The following is an 18,597-nucleotide window of genomic DNA, read 5'->3' as shown; positions in this document are numbered from 1 at the left end:
TTTATTGTATGAAAACGTCCATACCACATTTGTTTTTTTGCAATCCCCAGTGTATATAAACAGGGTGCACTGCTAACAGTGTTACCATGTAGAACATAATGTAATACCTTAATGACCTTTTTGAGATTGCCGTTTTTTGTTTGTTTGTTTTCCCAGAACAATGTTTTGGAGCTGTGGTCATTGTTTGACTTCCTCATGCCTGGTTTTCTAGGCACAGAAAGGCAATTTGCTGCTAAATATGGGAAGCCTATTTTGGCTAGCAGGGATGCTCGGAGCTCCTCTCGTGAACAGGAAGCTGGTAAGGATAATGGCATTTTAATTTTAACTTTTTAGTATACAGCAGCTCTTTCAGTAATTTGTATCCAGTTGTAAATGAGAAAGCATCATTACTTGTGCTGTTACCTATAGCACATGAACTGTTTAAAATATGGTTTATGGTCAACACCATAAGATACCAGTTTGTAAGTATTTTCCGATTGTTCCAGCCTCTATTAAGTTGTGAGCTGCTCCAAGAGTAAGATTATGCTCCAGCCTAAACAGATTACCAACATTTCAAATAAAGAATATTCTTCTAGGCTATTTGGGGGGCTTTATTGAAACCTAAAAACGATTATTGGAATGCTGGAGTTATTGTTTTAATTGCAATTTATGTGGGCAACTGTGTGCAGCCATGGTTGGTTTATAGCTTGATTCAAGTTTGTGTACTTTTGAGCCCCATGTGTTGTCTTCAGATCAATATATTATATGTAATTTAAACTCACAGGTGTTCTTGCGATGGAGGCATTACACCGTCAGGTGCTACCATTTTTACTGCGCCGAATGAAAGAGGATGTATTGCAAGATCTTCCGCCTAAAATTATTCAAGACTATTACTGTACTCTGAGTCCATTACAGGTGTGTGATGTCTTATCTGCTGTTAGTTTCCGCTGTGTGTGTGACACCATCTAAAGCTTGTCCCAGTCCTGCGGGACTGGGCGTTCCTATTGAGAGGTTAGATGATTGACGTCTGGTGAAAAACTTCCCCTGTCGCATAAGGCGCGTCACCAGTTTTCCGTAAATAGCCGACCTGCGAGTTAGCTCTATATGGCAACTGCGCAGTCAGCTCTACATGGCGGGCGCAGGCGCCGTATAGCGCCGACTCGCAGGTCGGCTATTTACGGAAAACTGGTGACGCGCCTTATGCGCCATGGCAAGTTTTTCACCAGACGTCAATCATCTAACCTCTCAATGGGAAGGAACACCCAGTCCCGCGGGAATCGGAAGACGGGGGGAAAATAACAATAAAACGGTACGTACGGCGAAAAAAAAAAAAATACCAGCATACTGTACATGTCGTTGGTATGCTGGATGTAATGTTATATAATTGTTTTAGGGTGAACCTCCACTTTAAGTTGAGACTTCAAGAACCTCAAAGTATGGCTGCACAGCCACCTGGGACATGGGTAATGTTAACAAAAAAAAGGAGGGGGAGAATGGGGAGGTGTAATCTTCTTTTTGAAATGGGATGCGTCGGCATACATCTTGACATCTTGAGGGGGCATTTATCTAGCACGTCAGTGACACAATTGGATGCAAATCTGGCTGCCTCTCATTTAGCAAAATCTGGTCATTGCTTTTTCTGTGCATTTTGCACCCCTGCACCTGTAATTCTGCACTGCCAACTAAGACAGATTTACAAAGATCTCCAACAGTATTGGTGTTGAGGATGACGGTGTTCAATTAACTAAACCATTTTCAATAATTTTCTATTGAAAAAATTGGGTACAAAACATGCCATAAGAATTTTTAGAAATGGCCAAGATGATGATGGGCAGCAGGAACAAGGCTGCTGTGAATGTAAAGACATACAACCATATAAATAACATATTAATAAGCATAGCATTTAGACTAAGAATGAAAGGGTCAAGTAATTTGCAGCAGCCTACAAAACAAGCAGATCAGAGCATCAAGTCTCGACAAATATGATTTTCAACAATTTAATAAAGAAGGAAAGGCGAGTATATCCACAGGAGGAAAGGGAGAATAAAAAGTGAGGTGGTGGGGGATGATAGGAGTGGGAAGGGGGAAGAACTATGAGGCATAGCTTTCCATGGTCATTGACACAACTGACTTGCCCAATTCAAAGTGGAACGAAGTCTCCAACAAAGGATGAATTTCACTGTTGCCTCCATTTAGAGATGTTTGCCATGGTGCTTCACACGTGATCAGCTAGTACACCAGCTAGAATACCCATTGGTATGGAAATATGTCTTAAAAAAGTAAAGTAACTGTCACTGATGAGTATTTTCTAACATGGTGGTTTCTTTTTGCACTTTTTCCATGGCTTTTTTTAATTTTTCCCTTGCAGCTTTCGGAGTTTAAGATTCGCCCCCCCCCCCCCCCCATATATTTTCTGAAAGCATATGACATCCAAATCCGGAGGTTACCATTTTTCACTTGCAGCATTCAGAATTTGAAAAGGCCCCTCAAATTAGATATTTTCTTAACACATGACCTGTAGCATTAAAAAAAGTGCTACTGATTTTTTTGGGCCCTGCAATAAATGCGCTAATGTTCATATCACTATTTTCACTAAAATCATTAATGATGCACATAAACACAACATAACTTGCAAAATTCCTGCTAAATTACTACTAAACCGTCGTTAACATGCGACATACTAAAGTGTATGCCCATGGAGAGCCATGTTTACCCACATGGGGATGCAAAGGTGATCCGTGCATCCCTCTACAGGCAAGTCCCATTTATGTCAGTTGGGATGCAATGGCTGCACAGGCATAGCTGCTGTTCCCAATTTGACTTCTGTGTGAGTACACGACCCTGAAAGCAGACAGTGTGAGCTCAGGGACATGCATGTGGATGTAAAATTGGGAGCAACGGCTGTTTGTGCAGTTGCTACATCCTAAATGACATCAATGGGGCTGCCTGCACAAACATGAATGGAACACCTGTGCATCCCTGTAAAGGTATGCTGTGTATTCCCAGTGTGAACAAGCCCTTGGGCCCTTTTCCCACAAGCAGACTGATCAGGTCTGCCTGTCTGGTTTTTGAAGCGGGCCCAATCAAACCACCTGTCCTCTATAGAGAGGCTGATGTAAATGGACATGTCAGTTTACACCCACCTGCATCCAATCCAGTCCGCTAAAAACAGAGGGATGGGGATTCCCTTCCCCATCCATTTAGCAGGTTGGATCAGATGATATCAGATGGAAATTGACAGGCGATCCGTTTCCATCTGACCGCCCCATAGAGAACAGCGGTCTGTTTCCTTGTCCGCTCTGCATCAGCGGAGAGGACGCAGACCTGTCATCCACCAGCTCATCTGGGATCAGAAGACCGATCCCCGCTAAGCAGGTGGTTTTGCTTGACAGTCCGCTCCATGTGAAAGGGGTCTTGCCAGGAGCTGCTGGTCCATCAGGGCGCTGGATTCATACGTTTGTCTAAACAGACCCCATATCTTTTTTTGAGACGGAGAAAGGGACTGAAGATGGTCCCCTTCTCTGCAGCACTTTACTTGAATGAATAAGGAATCGGTATAGAGATTCCTAATTCATAAAATTATTCTGATCCACGGGGGGGGGTGGGTTTAAGAGTTTTAGGTGGAAGGGAGCAGCGGGAGATAGAGAGGCAGGGGACAGGGAAGTGGTGGCCTGGGTGGGGGAGGGGGGTGTCATATTTGAAGGTAAGAACTCTGATCAGCGGGGTTATAGTTTGCTGATCTGAGTTATAGACTTGTTCAGCAGAATTCTGATAAGTTTATGGTCATTAAAGTGACCATGAGCTTATAGCAGAGTGAGAAATTGGGTCCTTTGGCCACCTGCGAACACTTGGTCTGTACAGACCTGGCAGTGAAAGGGTTATAACTAAGATGTTTTCTTTAGCGTTTTTGTCCTAAACAAATAGATATAAGTTAATACTACACACAAGGTGCTCATCTCTTGGGGATCAGGTTCATTGCCTACCTGCCTTGCACATGTCGGGGCTCTTTCTCCCCTTGTGGGGTCTTTCATTTATTTTACATTGTGTAGAATAGAGCACAAAGTGGATAAAGGTCAGGTGCCCTAATCTAGGGATCAATCAAGTCAGCACATAAAATCATTGGCCAAATCCTATAATGAGTTATTTTGTCTTCCACATGTTTTCAGGTACAATTGTATGAAGATTTTGCAAAATCCCGTGCCAAGACTGATGTTGCTGAAACAGTTGCCATGACTGCTCTTTCTGAAGAAAGTGAGAGACCAAAGCTAAAGGCTACTGGACATGTCTTCCAGGTAGATAATGTGACAAGTGTGTGTGCATGAGTTCTGTTGTGTATACATGACTTTCTAAAAAAGTATTCCCCGCAATTTGCTATTTACTGTTTCTCATTCATCTTAACTTTTCATCCCTGTAGGCATTGCAATACTTGCGTAAGCTATGCAACCATCCTTCTTTGGTCCTGACAGTGCAACACCCAGAGTACAAGAAGATCACAGAACTACTTTGTACGCAGAATTCTTCTCTGCGGGACATTCAGCATGCCCCCAAGCTATCTGCTTTAAAACAAGTATGTATAATACTGGTTTCTTGATTTGACATTGTTTTTTCAGCTTCTGGCAGTGGACTGCTGCTGATGTGATGAGTGCTTGGTATAATGAACTGGTTTGGGTAGGCTTTTGAAATCCATATATGCAGACAGGATTAATGTAGGACCTGGCAATGTTTCTGAAGCTTTGGCTCTATTGTGTAGTTCTAATCATGTTAAATTACATTTTTATGGTCCAAAACGAATTTTGAGTGAATAAAAATGGTATGTTTTTGCTTTTGTTTGGCAGCTGCTGTTGGATTGCGGTTTGGGTAATGCTGGCACCTCAGAGAGCGGCACAGAAACAGTTGTGGCCCAGCACAGAATATTAATCTTTTGTCAGTTGAAGAGCATGCTGGATATAGTGGAACATGACCTCCTGAAGTCTCACTTACCGTCTGTTACATACCTGCGGCTGGATGGAAGTATACCAGCAGGCCACAGACATTCCATAGTGTCAAGGTGGGTAACGGGACCTTTTTGGTAAGCTGTATGATTCTGTTGACGAAGTGTGTGTGTGTGTGTGTGTGTGTGTGTGTGTGTGTGTGTGTGTGTGTGCGCGTGCATACATACATACATACATACATACATACATGCATGCATGCATGCATGCATGCATGCATGCATACCTCAAAATTTCAAGTCCTGAGCTACTAGCCAGGCCTCAAGGGTTACTCTCCACCAGTTGCCCCGCCCAACCCCTACCCTGCCCTGCCCCTAATCACGCCCTCATAAATTATATTATGAATTGACACTTAAATGTTTTATGCAGAATTACATTACAAAAATAAATATTAACAACTTTATCAGTTCCCCTCAATGCAGGCTCACCTGTGCCCACCATTGCAGTGTGACCTGTGCCCACCATTGCAGCCTCACCGTGCCCTAAAATTTAGCCTCACTGTGCCCCAAATTACAGCTGCAATATCATTGTGCCCCAAAATCCAGCCTCACTGTGCCCCAAATTGCAGCCTCGCCAGGGTGGAGGAAGTGAGAGGGCGGCCAGGACATGACTTGAGGAAGATTAGAGCCATGAGAGATATAGGAAGGAGCATATAGGAAGATGAAAGCCGCAGGATCGCAGAGCCGTGAAACGCCCTGTAACAGCTGACATTGTCTCTATGCTCACTCTCACACAGCCCCGCCTCCTCCTGACTCCGCGCCTGTGAGCAGTGGTGTATTTATGTTTTGTGCTGCCCTAGGCCTGACTAAACTCATGCACCCCCCACAATTTAAATATGACCCTTTCTGTCCATGCCACACCCCTTCATTTGTAAGACCCACCCTGTCATCTGTAAACCACACCCTTTCCTCTTTAGGCTCCACCTTTTCCTCTTAGAGCCCCACCTCTTCTTCTCTGTACATTAGGCCCAGGTTCACATTAGGGAGGGTTTGAAATCGTGCAAGTTCAGCTAATCTCGCACGATTTCAAACCGGCAATGCAGTCCGACTTCGGGGACGATTTGACGGACATCTGTGTGGGTTCATGCACAGATGTCTATTCAAATCGCCAAAAGTAGTACAGGAACTATTTTTGGGAATCTGCATCACAACGATTCGAACTGTGCCATTGCAAGCAATAGCTGCCAATTTGGCATGCAATTTGACATGCCAAATCGGCCCAATGTGATTGTGGGGTTAAAATGGGTACCAAATGCAGCCTCATTGGTGCCCACACAGGTGGTGAGGAAGCATATCGCTACCTCCACTGCCTGTGTTACATGTGTGTACACCCTGGGACACATACCTGACCTTCTAACAGCCGCATGACATTACCTTTATAGGTTACAACACTGTTGTCCAGCGTAGGAACCAGCATATTGAGGACCTATTGTGTGTGGTTGATACTCCATCCGTCTGTTTATGAGGTGTTTTGTTGTCCCAGTGGGACCCAGGACTATTTATTTTAGCAGACGATGTGTGATTTATACCTGTGACGCCTAACTCAAGCTTGTGAATTGTGTTCTGACCTTAAAGTCACTACGAGATCCTTTTCTAAAACTGTGGACAAGTTCCTTATCGATCTTGTGACACTATTTGCTATATGTGCTCTATGGATGCATCCATCGAGAGACCATCTGTTATATAACTACTTGTTCTCTGTTACACATTATCTCACGAAATCCTTGTTATCGTCCTGAAGAAGCCCCACGGTGAAACGTGCGTCGGAGACTTCTGAGGATTTTGTATACAGTGGTCATTTGTTGTAATTTTATTACCATGTATTTCTTTGTAATTTAATATATTAAACTTTATTTTTAATATACTTCCTTGGCCTCAAAGTCTGACCATCAATATCTACTTGTAGTTGTTGCTTCCCCTTTACTATATATACAGATGTGGCCCATGTGAGTGCTATCCCCTTGTATTCCAATCCCTCCCTCCCTTTTCTTTTTTTCTTCTTTTCGCTTCAGCTTTCCCTTCTTCCCCCTTCTCTATTCCCAACCCCTCTTTTTCTACCTTCACTGCCTGTCAATTGCCTCTGAAAATAAATCTGTGTGGATTGCTTTTCAGAGGCGTGGCAGTTTTTTTTTTTAAATCGGAGTAGCAGAGTGGGGCATTAATGTAATGGTTGAGGGAGGGGGTAATGTTTAAACGTACTAACCAATTTTTCAGCCTCTAGTGTGCGTGTAATCAGATTTGCCACCTGTCCTGCACACCTTAACATACGCACAGAAAGTGTGTCTGTGTGTGCATCAGGGGGTGGAGTATGGGCACAGCTGATGGGGCAGGCACAACAGAGATTGCATAAGTAGCAGAGCAAAATTATTGGCCTTTTTAGCAAACTGCGTTTACTCTAAATGGAGACATGGAGACAAAAAAAAGAAAAATAAATAGCAGTCAGTCTTAAATGTAGTCAGCAGGATGGACAATAATATCCAGACTGATCTATAATGAGAAATTACACTTTTCTTTATATGTCAGAAGGCAGCATAAACTATACAGGTAGCTATGAAAGGTTAACCAATATATACAAGCAGATATAAGGTGTTAAATGCCATTTTTTACCAGAAGCGGCAGCCTGCAGATGTTGAGCTGTAAATAGTCAGGCGGCATTCACACCTGAGTGTTTTCAGCTCATAAAATGCCACCAAAAATGCCTGGGGAAAAATACCAAACAAGCAAAATACCATTCATTTAAATGGCCCCTGTTCACATCTGAGCGTCTTGTCGCCTGTAGCAAAACGCCTGAGGCTACATTCACACCTGAGCGTATAGTTTTTAGGCAGAAAGTCACGCTATTTTTTCCACAATTTTGTACAGGTCACAATGTACAAGAATAAAAAACGCCTGTAATCTGCCAAAAAATAAGCTTCTGTACTTTTTAGAGCAACGGACGTTTTGATACAGGTGACAGAACGCTCGGATGTCAACAGGGGCCTTTGATATTAATGGAATTTGTTTTTAGAGCTATGGCTGAGAGCAGAAAAAGGCCTAGGTGTGAACAGAGCCTAAGCTCAAAGTACATGAACTTCTTTATAGGCAGATTACAGGCGTCTTTCTGCTTTTTACATTGGTGACCTTTTGACCTGTACAAAATTTAAGCAAAAAACGCAGCAAAAATTGTGGTAAAAACACCTGATGTTCTGTCTGGAAAAAAAAAATACGCTCAGGTGTGAGTGCAGCCTTAACCATTTAGGTAAGCAGCAGTGTACATGTGTTGATTAACCCCGGATTCACACTGATGCGGGAACCAGTGCGATTTCAGCGCCGGTTGCCGCATCATATCTCTTCTGTGGGCAGTTTACACTGCCCTCTGCAAATCGCTGCGGGTGTCAATACATTGTTAACGACGCCCCCAGTTTAGATCGCAGTGTGAACTGTTAACTCGCACAGGAATCAGATTGCATAGGTGAGAACACTCATGTGATCTGATTCTAGTGCAGGAAAAACAAGTCGCTGCGATTATTTTTTTTTATTCTGTACCAATCCAACTACAACTGTATGGCTGCACTTGCATCTCAGACATCGCATGCGATCGGCACCACAGGTGCGGGTGCAAATCGCAACATCTCTAATCGCACTGGTGTGAACCTGGGCTGAAGCAGAAAAGAAAAGCACAAGTCTCTCCTAGCAAGGACACAGAGGGTTAATTACTAAAGAGTCTTTGTTTCTCCTATCTCTGTCATCTGAAATAAAGTGGCAAAGTTGGAGCACAGATAAGCCATGGCAAGAGGTTTGCAAGGAGACACAGTGAGGGTTGGTATTTATATCTGACCTGGCTGGAGGGGTAAGAAGACAGAATATACACAGTAGCTGGGTCTGCTGCTGAAGCCACATCCAATGGCTCCATCATCCATGTGCACTGGGGTCACAAGTTCACAACACAGGAAGAGAAACTGACCAGCTCTCTCGCTGGTCTTCCGACTATGCAGAGAGAGGGAGGGGGGAACTGTCGCCACACGCTGTATGAGAGCGAGCTCTCTGAACGCTGCAGCTAGCCAACTCCTCTTCCACATGGCGCTGGGAGAATGTCTCCTGATCAACCCCACCCGCCGACGGTGCTTGCCCCCCCCCCCCCCCCCTCTCACAGGCAGCCCAGCTCCTCGCCAGCCCTCATTTTTGACACGCATTCCTGGGCTGTAAGAATATTCATGCATAAAAAAAGAAATGACCACTTAAAGGGCCCTGCAATGTTCATAACTTTCAGCTGTCACAATGCTGGAATGTGCTTAATCAGGGCTAGTGTGGCTGCTCTTTTTGAATTAATGCATTGTTGGCAGTACTTTTGTACATATCTCAAAACTCTGACCCACGGAGCTATAGTATAGCATAATTGATCTATTTCTGCATTTTGTGTGCTATAATTGGTGACCTATGTATTGTGGAGTCTTTTCAGAGCTTCTTTGTATGGTTAATCCGTGCACTCACAACTTGGAATATAGAAGCGCATTCCTTGAAGTCGAACTAGAATTGCATTCTCTGCATTCAAAATAGAAGTGGTCCCCTAAATTATATGGAAAAGAGATATTGCAGTACAGGACACAGGCTGAGTGAGTATTCATAGACATTGGGCTAAAGATTGCTACTTTCAAGTGATTAGACACTGACAAAGCTTTCACCCAGAACCCTTATAAGGTACTCGGGCACTTCCTTCTGCCCTTTTGCCACAAGGACTTGCAACAGGACAGCCAACACCTGGGTTGCTGTGTATCCTCCTTTAGGCACACTTGTACCATTTCCAAACCTTACTCCATGGGTACCCCACTGAGGAATAGCCTTACTGCTAGCAATGGCAGAAAATCGGCACAAGGAAGTTGTGCCAAAAGCTCTGGGAAATCTTTGCTCTGCCTATGCAAAGCACTGAAACCTCTGTGACTTTGCATCCTTTGCACCACAGCAGGACCTTATTTTAACACTGGTCTCTGCATCCAAATCTGATTCTCAAGCACACAAGGGGCCGATCTGACCAAGGCAGATCTCTCAGCAACTATTTAAATTAAGACCGATAGTTTGGCGAAAAATTCTGCCATCACTGTCCAGAGCCTATCTATTTGACCTATCCTTGACCTAAAATCCCGAACCCTTTTGCGTTCACAAATGAATCTGCAAGTTTAGTTGCCACTTTAACACAAGGGGAACGCTTGGCATTAATGGACATTTAGGATGCCTACTTCCCCCCCCATTATTATGGTTTACCAGCCTTATCTGTGCTTCACAGTGGGGGGTGAACTCTTCCAATTTGTCGAACTTCCTTTTCTGTCTACTCCTGAGTGCACAGGATAAGCCATAGGTGCTTGCAACTCTCCTTGTCCTGTAACTTGATCATCCAGGTTACTGGGTACCAAGACAACTTTTTGAAGGATTCATCTCCCTTACAACTGACTGCAAATGTCCAAAGGACTATCCAGATTCTTCAGGCTTTTGGTTGGGTATTCTGCCTGCTTCCCTCGGTAGTCTGCCCTCCAGCCTTCAGTCTCAAGGTTCTTACAAGGGCACTCTGAACTTGGCTTTTTATCCCCGGGTTTGAGACTGTTGGAACAGTTTTCCTAGTTGGTCACTCTTATATTCATTGCTTAGGGATGTCCCATGGGGTATGATCAAGTTGCCTGTGTCCTACACTGTACATTTTTGAAGAGGGTAGGGTTAAAGGGGAACCGTGTTCTCAAAAGTTTGCCAGTGTCCAATCACCTGACGGTAGAAGCCTAAAACCTATGGTGTATGAATAAGTTGCCTGTGTACTGTATTGGAATTTACAAGCAAGTGAAATTGGTACTGCTTTGCTACAAAACTGAGGCATGTTTGTAGTAGGAAGGGTTATAGTGTGCTGGCCTACGGGTTTTGTTTGCCAGTGTCCAATCCTCCTGTAGGCTGTTGTATAATTCTGAAGTTTGACTTCTCACTTATAAAATTCCAAGAAAAGCATTTACAAAAAGCATATTTTATTGCAGCTCTGCAATCATTCATACATTTCATTAAATGTCATTTTTAAAGGCACATGGCCATGCAAGAACCATTTTGTCTTTGTATCAACCTCTTGCTGTTCCTGTACAGAAGGTCTGTACTGACCCATCAGTCTTTTGCTCTCCTTTCACAGTTCAGTGAGAGTGGAGGAGGGACCAGACTTGTATGTGATGTTGGGCTGCAGCTCACATGTCTCCTGCCCTGCCAGACAGGGCTGTGTGACCGCTCTGGGGTGTTTGCTAAACCTTATGAGTGCAGAATCTGGTGCAGCCCGGCATAGAAACCAATCGGCTTCCAGGGTTGTGGGGTTTTTTTTTTTTTTTTTAAGCTTTAATTGGTTAAGCTGAAGTTGGAACCTGGCTACCATGCACAGCTGCACAAGATTTTGCACAGTTTAGTTTTAGTAAATCAACCCCATTGTGTGCTTGGCCATTGCTTCGAACACCATTTATCTGATTACTGGGTGCTAGCTACACCCGCTGTGGTGCAAGGCTTATTTTTTCCTTATGGCAAAATTGTGCTAGTTAAGAAAATCTTTTTAAATGGCAGATTTTTTTTATTTATTTTTTTGCAGGTGCACCCTTAAAGCGAATAAAAACAACTAACTATATTGTATTATAAAGGACTTTCCTTGAATTTCAGGTTCAACAATGACCCCTCAATAGATGTTCTGCTGCTGACCACGCATGTGGGTGGCTTGGGTCTCAATTTGACTGGGGCGGATACAGTAGTGTTTGTAGAACATGATTGGAACCCAATGAGAGATCTCCAGGCTATGGACAGAGCACATCGTATTGGACAGGTATGTGTATAACACGACTGATTTAGTTAGAAAACATTAAGGTGTATGTTAAATCAATTTTGGATACAATGGGGGGAAGGATTGGAACCCTTGTTGGGGTTTTATTGTCTGAGGTCCCATTAAAGCGGAGGTCTGCCAAATTATTATTTTTTTTTTAAAGTCCGCAGCTATCTATGCCCGTAAGTGGGAGCAAATACCTGTATTAAGTAGGTATCTGCTTCCCCCCTAAAAGGTGCCAAATGTGACACCGGAGGGGGGGGGAGGCGGTTCCAAAAAGCAGAAGTTCAATTTTTGGGTGGAAGCAAGGGGGAAATCCTCAGTAGGTACACAGACAAATAAAATTCTTACAAAAATTCTTCCTTGCGCTACTCTAATAAACATGTTTTTTTTTTTTTTATTATTTCTTGCTGTTTCTGACTTCTCCATGACTAGGTTTTACCAGAGAGATGGAATTTGAGGGTATATTTCTTTAATGGAACCCCTGATGGCAGTAAAATCTGAGGGGGTTCCTAACTTTTCCTACTCTTTCCATGTGTATGAATGGTGGAAGCTTTAGGTCCCATTTCAGGTGATATTGTCAGGGCGACCAACCGTCTGCAATTTACTCTGAACGAGCGCCTGCTGTAGGCAAAGTGACGTACTGGTATGTCGCTGTCTACTTCCGGGTGTAGGGCGTGCACATTCCTGCTCCCACTTTTATTGTACACAGCAGGAGCCTGTCGGCAAGTGCTGGTCAGCTGTGTAAATTCACTGCCCAGAGCTCTGTGTTGACATTTAACACAGAGCTGTTGCACACGGTACCATCTGTGTTTCTTATCCCTGCTTTGATGGAGGGATAAACTTGGAGATCGGCCAGTAAAAGCAGCACACTTAACACAAATACATACCTGGGCACATATTCAACCCCTTGATAGCCCCTACCCAGCCCGTAACTGTACAGTACAGTGACGGTGTATAGTATTATCACTGATCACACTATCAATGTCACTTGTGATGTCTGGCAGTCAGAACTCTCCTCACTGAGCTTTGGGAACTGACGGCTGATTGATCTGAAGGGACACACCCCCTTCACACAGGAACAGAGCCGAGGCTGTTGATCACAGGCTGTGTGCTGGAGCTCCCTCCCCCTTCTTTTTTTTTTTTTTTTTTTTTTTTTTCCTTCCTTCCCCTCTTGGTTTCAGGAAAACTTGTAAAATGACTCAAGCAGATAGAGAGAAATGACACTTGGTGCTCTGGGTTGTGACAAGTACACACTATATAGAGGGATTTGTTTGGTTCATATTTCATGTCATAGGTTTACAACCACTTTTAATGGTTGACTGTCTATTTCAGAAACGAGTGGTTAATGTATATCGGCTAATTACAAGAGGAACTCTGGAGGAGAAGATTATGGGTCTGCAGAAGTTCAAGATGAGCATTGCCAACACCGTGATAAGTCAGGAAAATGCCAGCCTGCAGAGTATGGGCACTGACCAGCTGCTTGACCTGTTCACTCTGGATAAGGTAAGGTCAATGTTTGTTAACTTTGAACGTTACACACGGTCCTTAACCACTTAATCCCTGGACCATTTTGCTGGCCAAAGACCAGAGCACTTTTTGCGAATTCGGACTGCGTCGCTTTAACAATTGCGCGATGTGGCTCCCAAACAAAATTTACGTTTTTTGTTTTTTTTCACACAAATGGAGCTTTCTTTCAATTCTGAGTGGTTTATCCACCTATGTACAGGGACATGCAAGTTTTTCTTTGCTCATAGATGATCTGAGCCCTTCAATAAAAGGGTTTTGTTTACACATCCTCTATATTTAAATTGGGGATGAGTGTGGGGTGTGAACTGAAGTGGAATTCAATCTGAACTTCACCTATTTGGCGAATGACCAAACTAAATGAATTGTTCACCTGCCCACCTGCCAAATTGAGGCCCTGGATGCGGTAGAGGGTGATTTATTTAGCTGCTATATTACTAATGCTGCTAAATGTGACACATTTTACGTTCAGACTGGTTGTGGGGGAGCCCGTGGCTGCTAGCTTCTTAGCAACCAGTGATGAAGTCCCATGCGGCCGTATGAGCGGTCAGCCATGCATTCAGGGATATATATTATGTGGGAGTCCCATTGCATATTTATTAAATTCATTTTCTACAAAGCATCCCAAGCTGACAGGGAAATGTCCTTTAGGCTGGGTCACACTTGTACGACAGACACTCCGTCATTGGGAGCTCATGTCGCATGACGTTTGAAAATCAATGTTTCCCTATGAGAGCCGTCTTAAAGCGGGGGTTCACCCTAAAAAAAAAATCTAACATTGCTTGGAGCCGACCTATGAGACCGACAGTATGCTGGTTTATTATTTTTTTTATTTTTCTTGCGTACATACCATTTTAGGGCGATTTTTTCAACCCCAGCTTTCCCGCAGGCGTGGGCGTTCCTAATCACAGGCTGTGATTGACGTGCTTCCGACCGGCGCATACTGCGCATCAAGAGTTGCCGAAAGAAGCCGAACATCGGTGCGCAGGCGGAGTTTTTCAGGCGTTTTACCGCTAAAAATAGCACCTAAATACTGCTTAAACTCCTGCCCTGCAGTCTGTGTGAAAGCCCAAGTGCTTTCACACTGAGGCGATGCGCTGGTGGGACTGCTCCAAAAGTCCTGCTAGCAGCATCTTTGGAGCGGTGAGTTTACCGCTCCTTCCCATTGAAAACAATGGGAGACCGCGGCTATACTTAAAACCCGCCAAGCACGCGCATCGGAATCTCAGGGGTGCGTGCCCCCAGTGGCCAGAGGACCCGAGGCCATAAAAAAGATGGCCTCCCGGCATTGTAGAGCCACCTTGTGGCCGTCTTTTTACAATGGCACGGGTCTGAAGAAGTTAATTTAAAAGCTGTCCAGTGTTGGAAAGGCCATACAAATGTGTCTGCTTGTGGAATATCCATTGTGATGTAACGAGATCTTTTTAATGTTTTCTCAGGATGGAAAGCGTGAGAAGATGGAGACATCTGAAGCCGGCGGAAAGACTTCAATGAAATCAATCCTTGACAACCTTGGAGAACTGTGGAACCAGGAGCAATACGATTCAGAATTTAGCCTGGACAATTTCATGCATTCTCTCAAATAACTGCTGCTGCTCAAGTTTCCTCCGTAGTTTTTTTTCTTTTTTTTTTGTTCCACTTTTTTTGTTTTTTTGCTGATATTCAGCAGTAGCTGAGACGGTACCATCAATAAGATTTTGCAAGATGGATTTACATCTAGGTGGAATCTTAGACAGCCAGGAACGGGAGAGATTGTGTCAAGGGAAATTATGCAGTCTTAAAGATGCTATGGATTTTGAGAAGACTTGAATCCTCTGTTTATAGACTGGTGCAGCGTCCTTCAGCTGGAAAACAAAATCAAACTGATTTTATGCACTGCCAGCTGCTATTTCTAACATTGTCAAGTATTTCTTCTGAACTGGTTAATGAAATGTTTTTATTTGACCTGTAAAACGTACAGGGTTCTCGAGCTTACCTGCCCATCCTAGGACTGTGTGCAGCCATGCTGTGAGGGCCATTGCTGGTTACATTAGCGATGTTGCACCAAGCAGTGACTATAGCAGTAGTAAGGATGTGCACTTGGATGTTTGAAAGCCACTGAAAAGACTGCTAAATGCAAGATGTTTCACTGTGGCTTTATCTCTCCGTCTTATCTTGCGGTCTTTAATCTGTTTTAATCCTATTTTTATGAAATATTTGCAGTTTTTTATTCCGTCTTTTTTTTGTTTTCAGACCATTTGCTAGCTGCATTTTGGGTGATGATTGCACAAAACAGGAAGAAACGGATTGACAATAGTGGGGGGAACAGGTTCAATTTCCCAATCGGCCTTCTAATGATTACATGATACAATGACGGGAGATGGAAATAATACCATCTCGTATTTTAATTTCTGAAAACCGAAAGATGCAAATGTAAAACTTGTGTGGATGAGAAGGCAAGTAGGTCTGCAGTTGGATTAAACCCGGATGAGACTGAAGACATCCCAGTGCACATACCCTAAACTAAAAGTTTTAGGCTCTTGGTTGTAAGAATGTAGCTCCATTTTTTTTGTTTGTTTTTTTAAGGTTGTAAACATTTTTTTTTTAATTAACTTTAAGAAGCCACATGTTTTGATGTGGTTATGAATTAGGCATTTAATGACCAATGTCAGACTGGAAAGTCAGGCTTGCACTGCTTATGGCCATCCTTCGTTTTGTTGGATTGCAGTTTCTGCATTACTGATGGGAAGCAAGTTGGTCAAGCCTCTGGTATTAAGCAACATCAAGCTTTTGGGGTTTAAATGGAGCTTTCTATGCACACTTGAGGTCTCATGTGTGACAATTGTCTGAAAGGGAGGTGCTTGGGCTTTGCCTGCAGTCGTCAGTTTACAACTGTTCTTTCTATAGTGTACAGGAGAAAGAACCAGGTCATTATCTGTAATCATCAAACTATTCCCAGGAGACAGACACACGGGCTAAAATACTTCCTGAATATCACTGCATGCTGTGGTGCTTTCCTCTGCTTCTACACCAATACAAGGCATAGTAATCATATGGAGTCTAGCAGAAGGAACCACAATGCACATAGGCCAGGATGTGACACTCCTGGAAGTGTTTGATGCATAGGATTTTTTTAGGCGTCATGGCTTTTGGAGATGGTGAGTATCTGCAAAATGAAGCGTTACCCCTACCACCACAGACTGGGCTTTGGTTTGAGATAAAAAACTAATGCTGGGCCACTTCTATGCTTCTTGTGATAATCAGTTGGCATAGTCAACGGGGGTTAATTTGCTAAGCAACATTGGCAATTTTAATCTTTTGATATGGAGCGATTTTAACCAGTACTGTCAGTCCCTTTACTCAGGCTAGAGGTACATAGTAGATGTTTAATGGCTCAATAGGGCAGTGAATCATTGGGAGTAGCCGTTCCAAGCCAATGAAGAAAATGGCTCCCTATGGAGTGATCTACACAGGTAACCTATATTCACATCTTGTAGAATTTAATTGCACATATGTTGCTACTTCTAATGATTTATTGCTAGGAATTTTAGTACCTTGAGTGAGCTGCTAAAAATGTACTGCAAGTGTTCAAATCTCTCAATGATAACAGATCAAAACTGCCTTTTGTAGCCAAGCGCTAAAGGAGTAGTGTTTGCTTGGCCCAATCTGGCGCTTCAATTCCAGCAATACACAGGGTAATCTGAAAAAAAGCGCAATTGGATGATTTAAAGGGTTACTTCACCTTTATCAAAAAACTGTGCAGGTAAAGGTTACTGTAGATGAAAACTTTGCAGTTTTGTCTAAACTCTGATTAATTCCCTTGCTAGAAGTGTAGGCCATTTACATTTCTCCCAAAGCCAGGCCAAAAAAAAAAAATCTGATATCCTGTCCTGCCTTGTTGCTAAAACTCCAGCTATTACTGTTTACCTTCATAATTACATGATTGAGCTGTCCAACCGCTGCGCTTGTTTGGTCCACTGTCTCCGCTGTGGCAACATTGCTAAACTTGGAGCTACTGTGACGGGGCACAGTGTATGCAAATGGGGTTTAAATCGGATGGGAGTGCCTTAGCAATGTCCTAGCAACAAGGCAGGATGAAATGATGCAATCTCTGGGAGTTTTTGGCCAGGCTCCAGGATGTATGTAAATGGCCTACACCTATAGCAAGAACATTATTTACTTTGGTCTGAGCTGGACAGTTTAGCTCAGGGATCCTCAAACTATGGCCCTCCAGCTGTTGTAGAACTACACATCCCATGAGGCATTGTAACACACTGACATTCAGACATGACTAGGCATGATGGGAATTGTAGTTCCTGAACAACTGGAGGGCCGTAGTTTGAAGACAAATGGTTTAGCTATATGCGCCCCCTTACCTGCAGTGTTGTGTTTTTTTTTTTGGAAAAGGTGAACTGAAGCCAGGCATAGACCGTTTACATCTCGGCCGGCTCCTGCTGAACCATGTATAGGTGGGCTGTGAAGGTACCCAAGTTGATAAATCAACATGGGTACAACAAGCCTGTCGGATTCGACACGCCTGGTAATAGCTGTTGGCAATAATCTGTGTTCTCCATGCCAGGCGCACACAATGGCTCTGCGGGAGGGTTTAGCCCATTAACGCTGATCTGTAGTTGCAGGGGAAAAAATAACTCGCTCAGTCTATTGCTGGCCCTTAACGCAAACATTTCTTTAGGTGGTTAAGTAACTGTTACTGTATTTAGTGGACTAACCCATTGAAAAAGCTCTGACGAGAACAGTGTGACTGACAAATTCTCAAGTATTGGTTGCAAGAATTGTTAATACCCAGAAAATTTTGGATGAAATTCTGATGGCTAGGAAAAATTATCCAGTCTTCTGCCATTGGGAACTGCAGTTGTCCGGACTTCTGCTCTATTAACAGGAGAATCTGGTCATTATATGCAAGGCTTTTCTTGTTTTTTCTTACCATGAGGCCCTTTCATAAGTCATCCATTTTCATTTGAGACAAATCGTATGTGTTTCCCAAGTTTTAACAGACCTGGCTCTTGTACACACATTTTCTATATATTTAGCAGACTGGGTTCCTTCCCTGTGTATCGGTAGCTTTTGTTGTATACGTTGGATAACCCTCAGCCTTTTATATTTGTCCATACCTTTTTGGTGGGTGTTTTGAGTGTTTGGCGAAAGAGTGGATTGTTGCACACGTAAGGAGAAAATTTATGAAATCTTGAATAACACATGACCACCTCTATGTAAGATACAGAAAACAAATGTAACCTTTATGGAAAAGAGCTTTTGTCACAACTTTTAACAGTGGCATGCTGTAATGAATTACCATTCCATT

At 43.3% G+C, this 18,597-nt stretch overlaps 1 protein-coding gene across 2 annotated transcripts in view; it reads left to right on the top strand.

Annotated features, from left to right (window-relative positions):
* Positions 1 to 17,418, top strand: part of BTAF1 (B-TFIID TATA-box binding protein associated factor 1) — a 98,953-nt gene extending 81,535 nt beyond the window's left edge. For both annotated transcript variants that reach the window (XM_040361808.1, XM_040361807.1), the window contains exons 31-38: positions 157 to 298; positions 764 to 894; positions 4,146 to 4,271; positions 4,394 to 4,546; positions 4,815 to 5,026; positions 11,612 to 11,771; positions 13,104 to 13,274; positions 14,735 to 17,418. In XM_040361808.1, the coding sequence (XP_040217742.1) occupies positions 157 to 298; positions 764 to 894; positions 4,146 to 4,271; positions 4,394 to 4,546; positions 4,815 to 5,026; positions 11,612 to 11,771; positions 13,104 to 13,274; positions 14,735 to 14,881 (1,242 nt within the window). In that variant the 3' untranslated portion in view covers positions 14,882 to 17,418. The remainder of the gene's footprint in view (positions 1 to 156; positions 299 to 763; positions 895 to 4,145; positions 4,272 to 4,393; positions 4,547 to 4,814; positions 5,027 to 11,611; positions 11,772 to 13,103; positions 13,275 to 14,734) is intronic.
* Positions 17,419 to 18,597: the final 1,179 nt, after the last annotated feature.

The sequence above is a fragment of the Rana temporaria genome, chromosome 8 (genome assembly GCF_905171775.1).
Source record: "Rana temporaria chromosome 8, aRanTem1.1, whole genome shotgun sequence".
In the NCBI taxonomy this organism is placed as follows: domain Eukaryota; kingdom Metazoa; phylum Chordata; class Amphibia; order Anura; family Ranidae; genus Rana; species Rana temporaria.
Note: the sequence above shows the minus strand (reverse complement) of the source record. Positions and strands in the feature narration are given on the sequence as shown.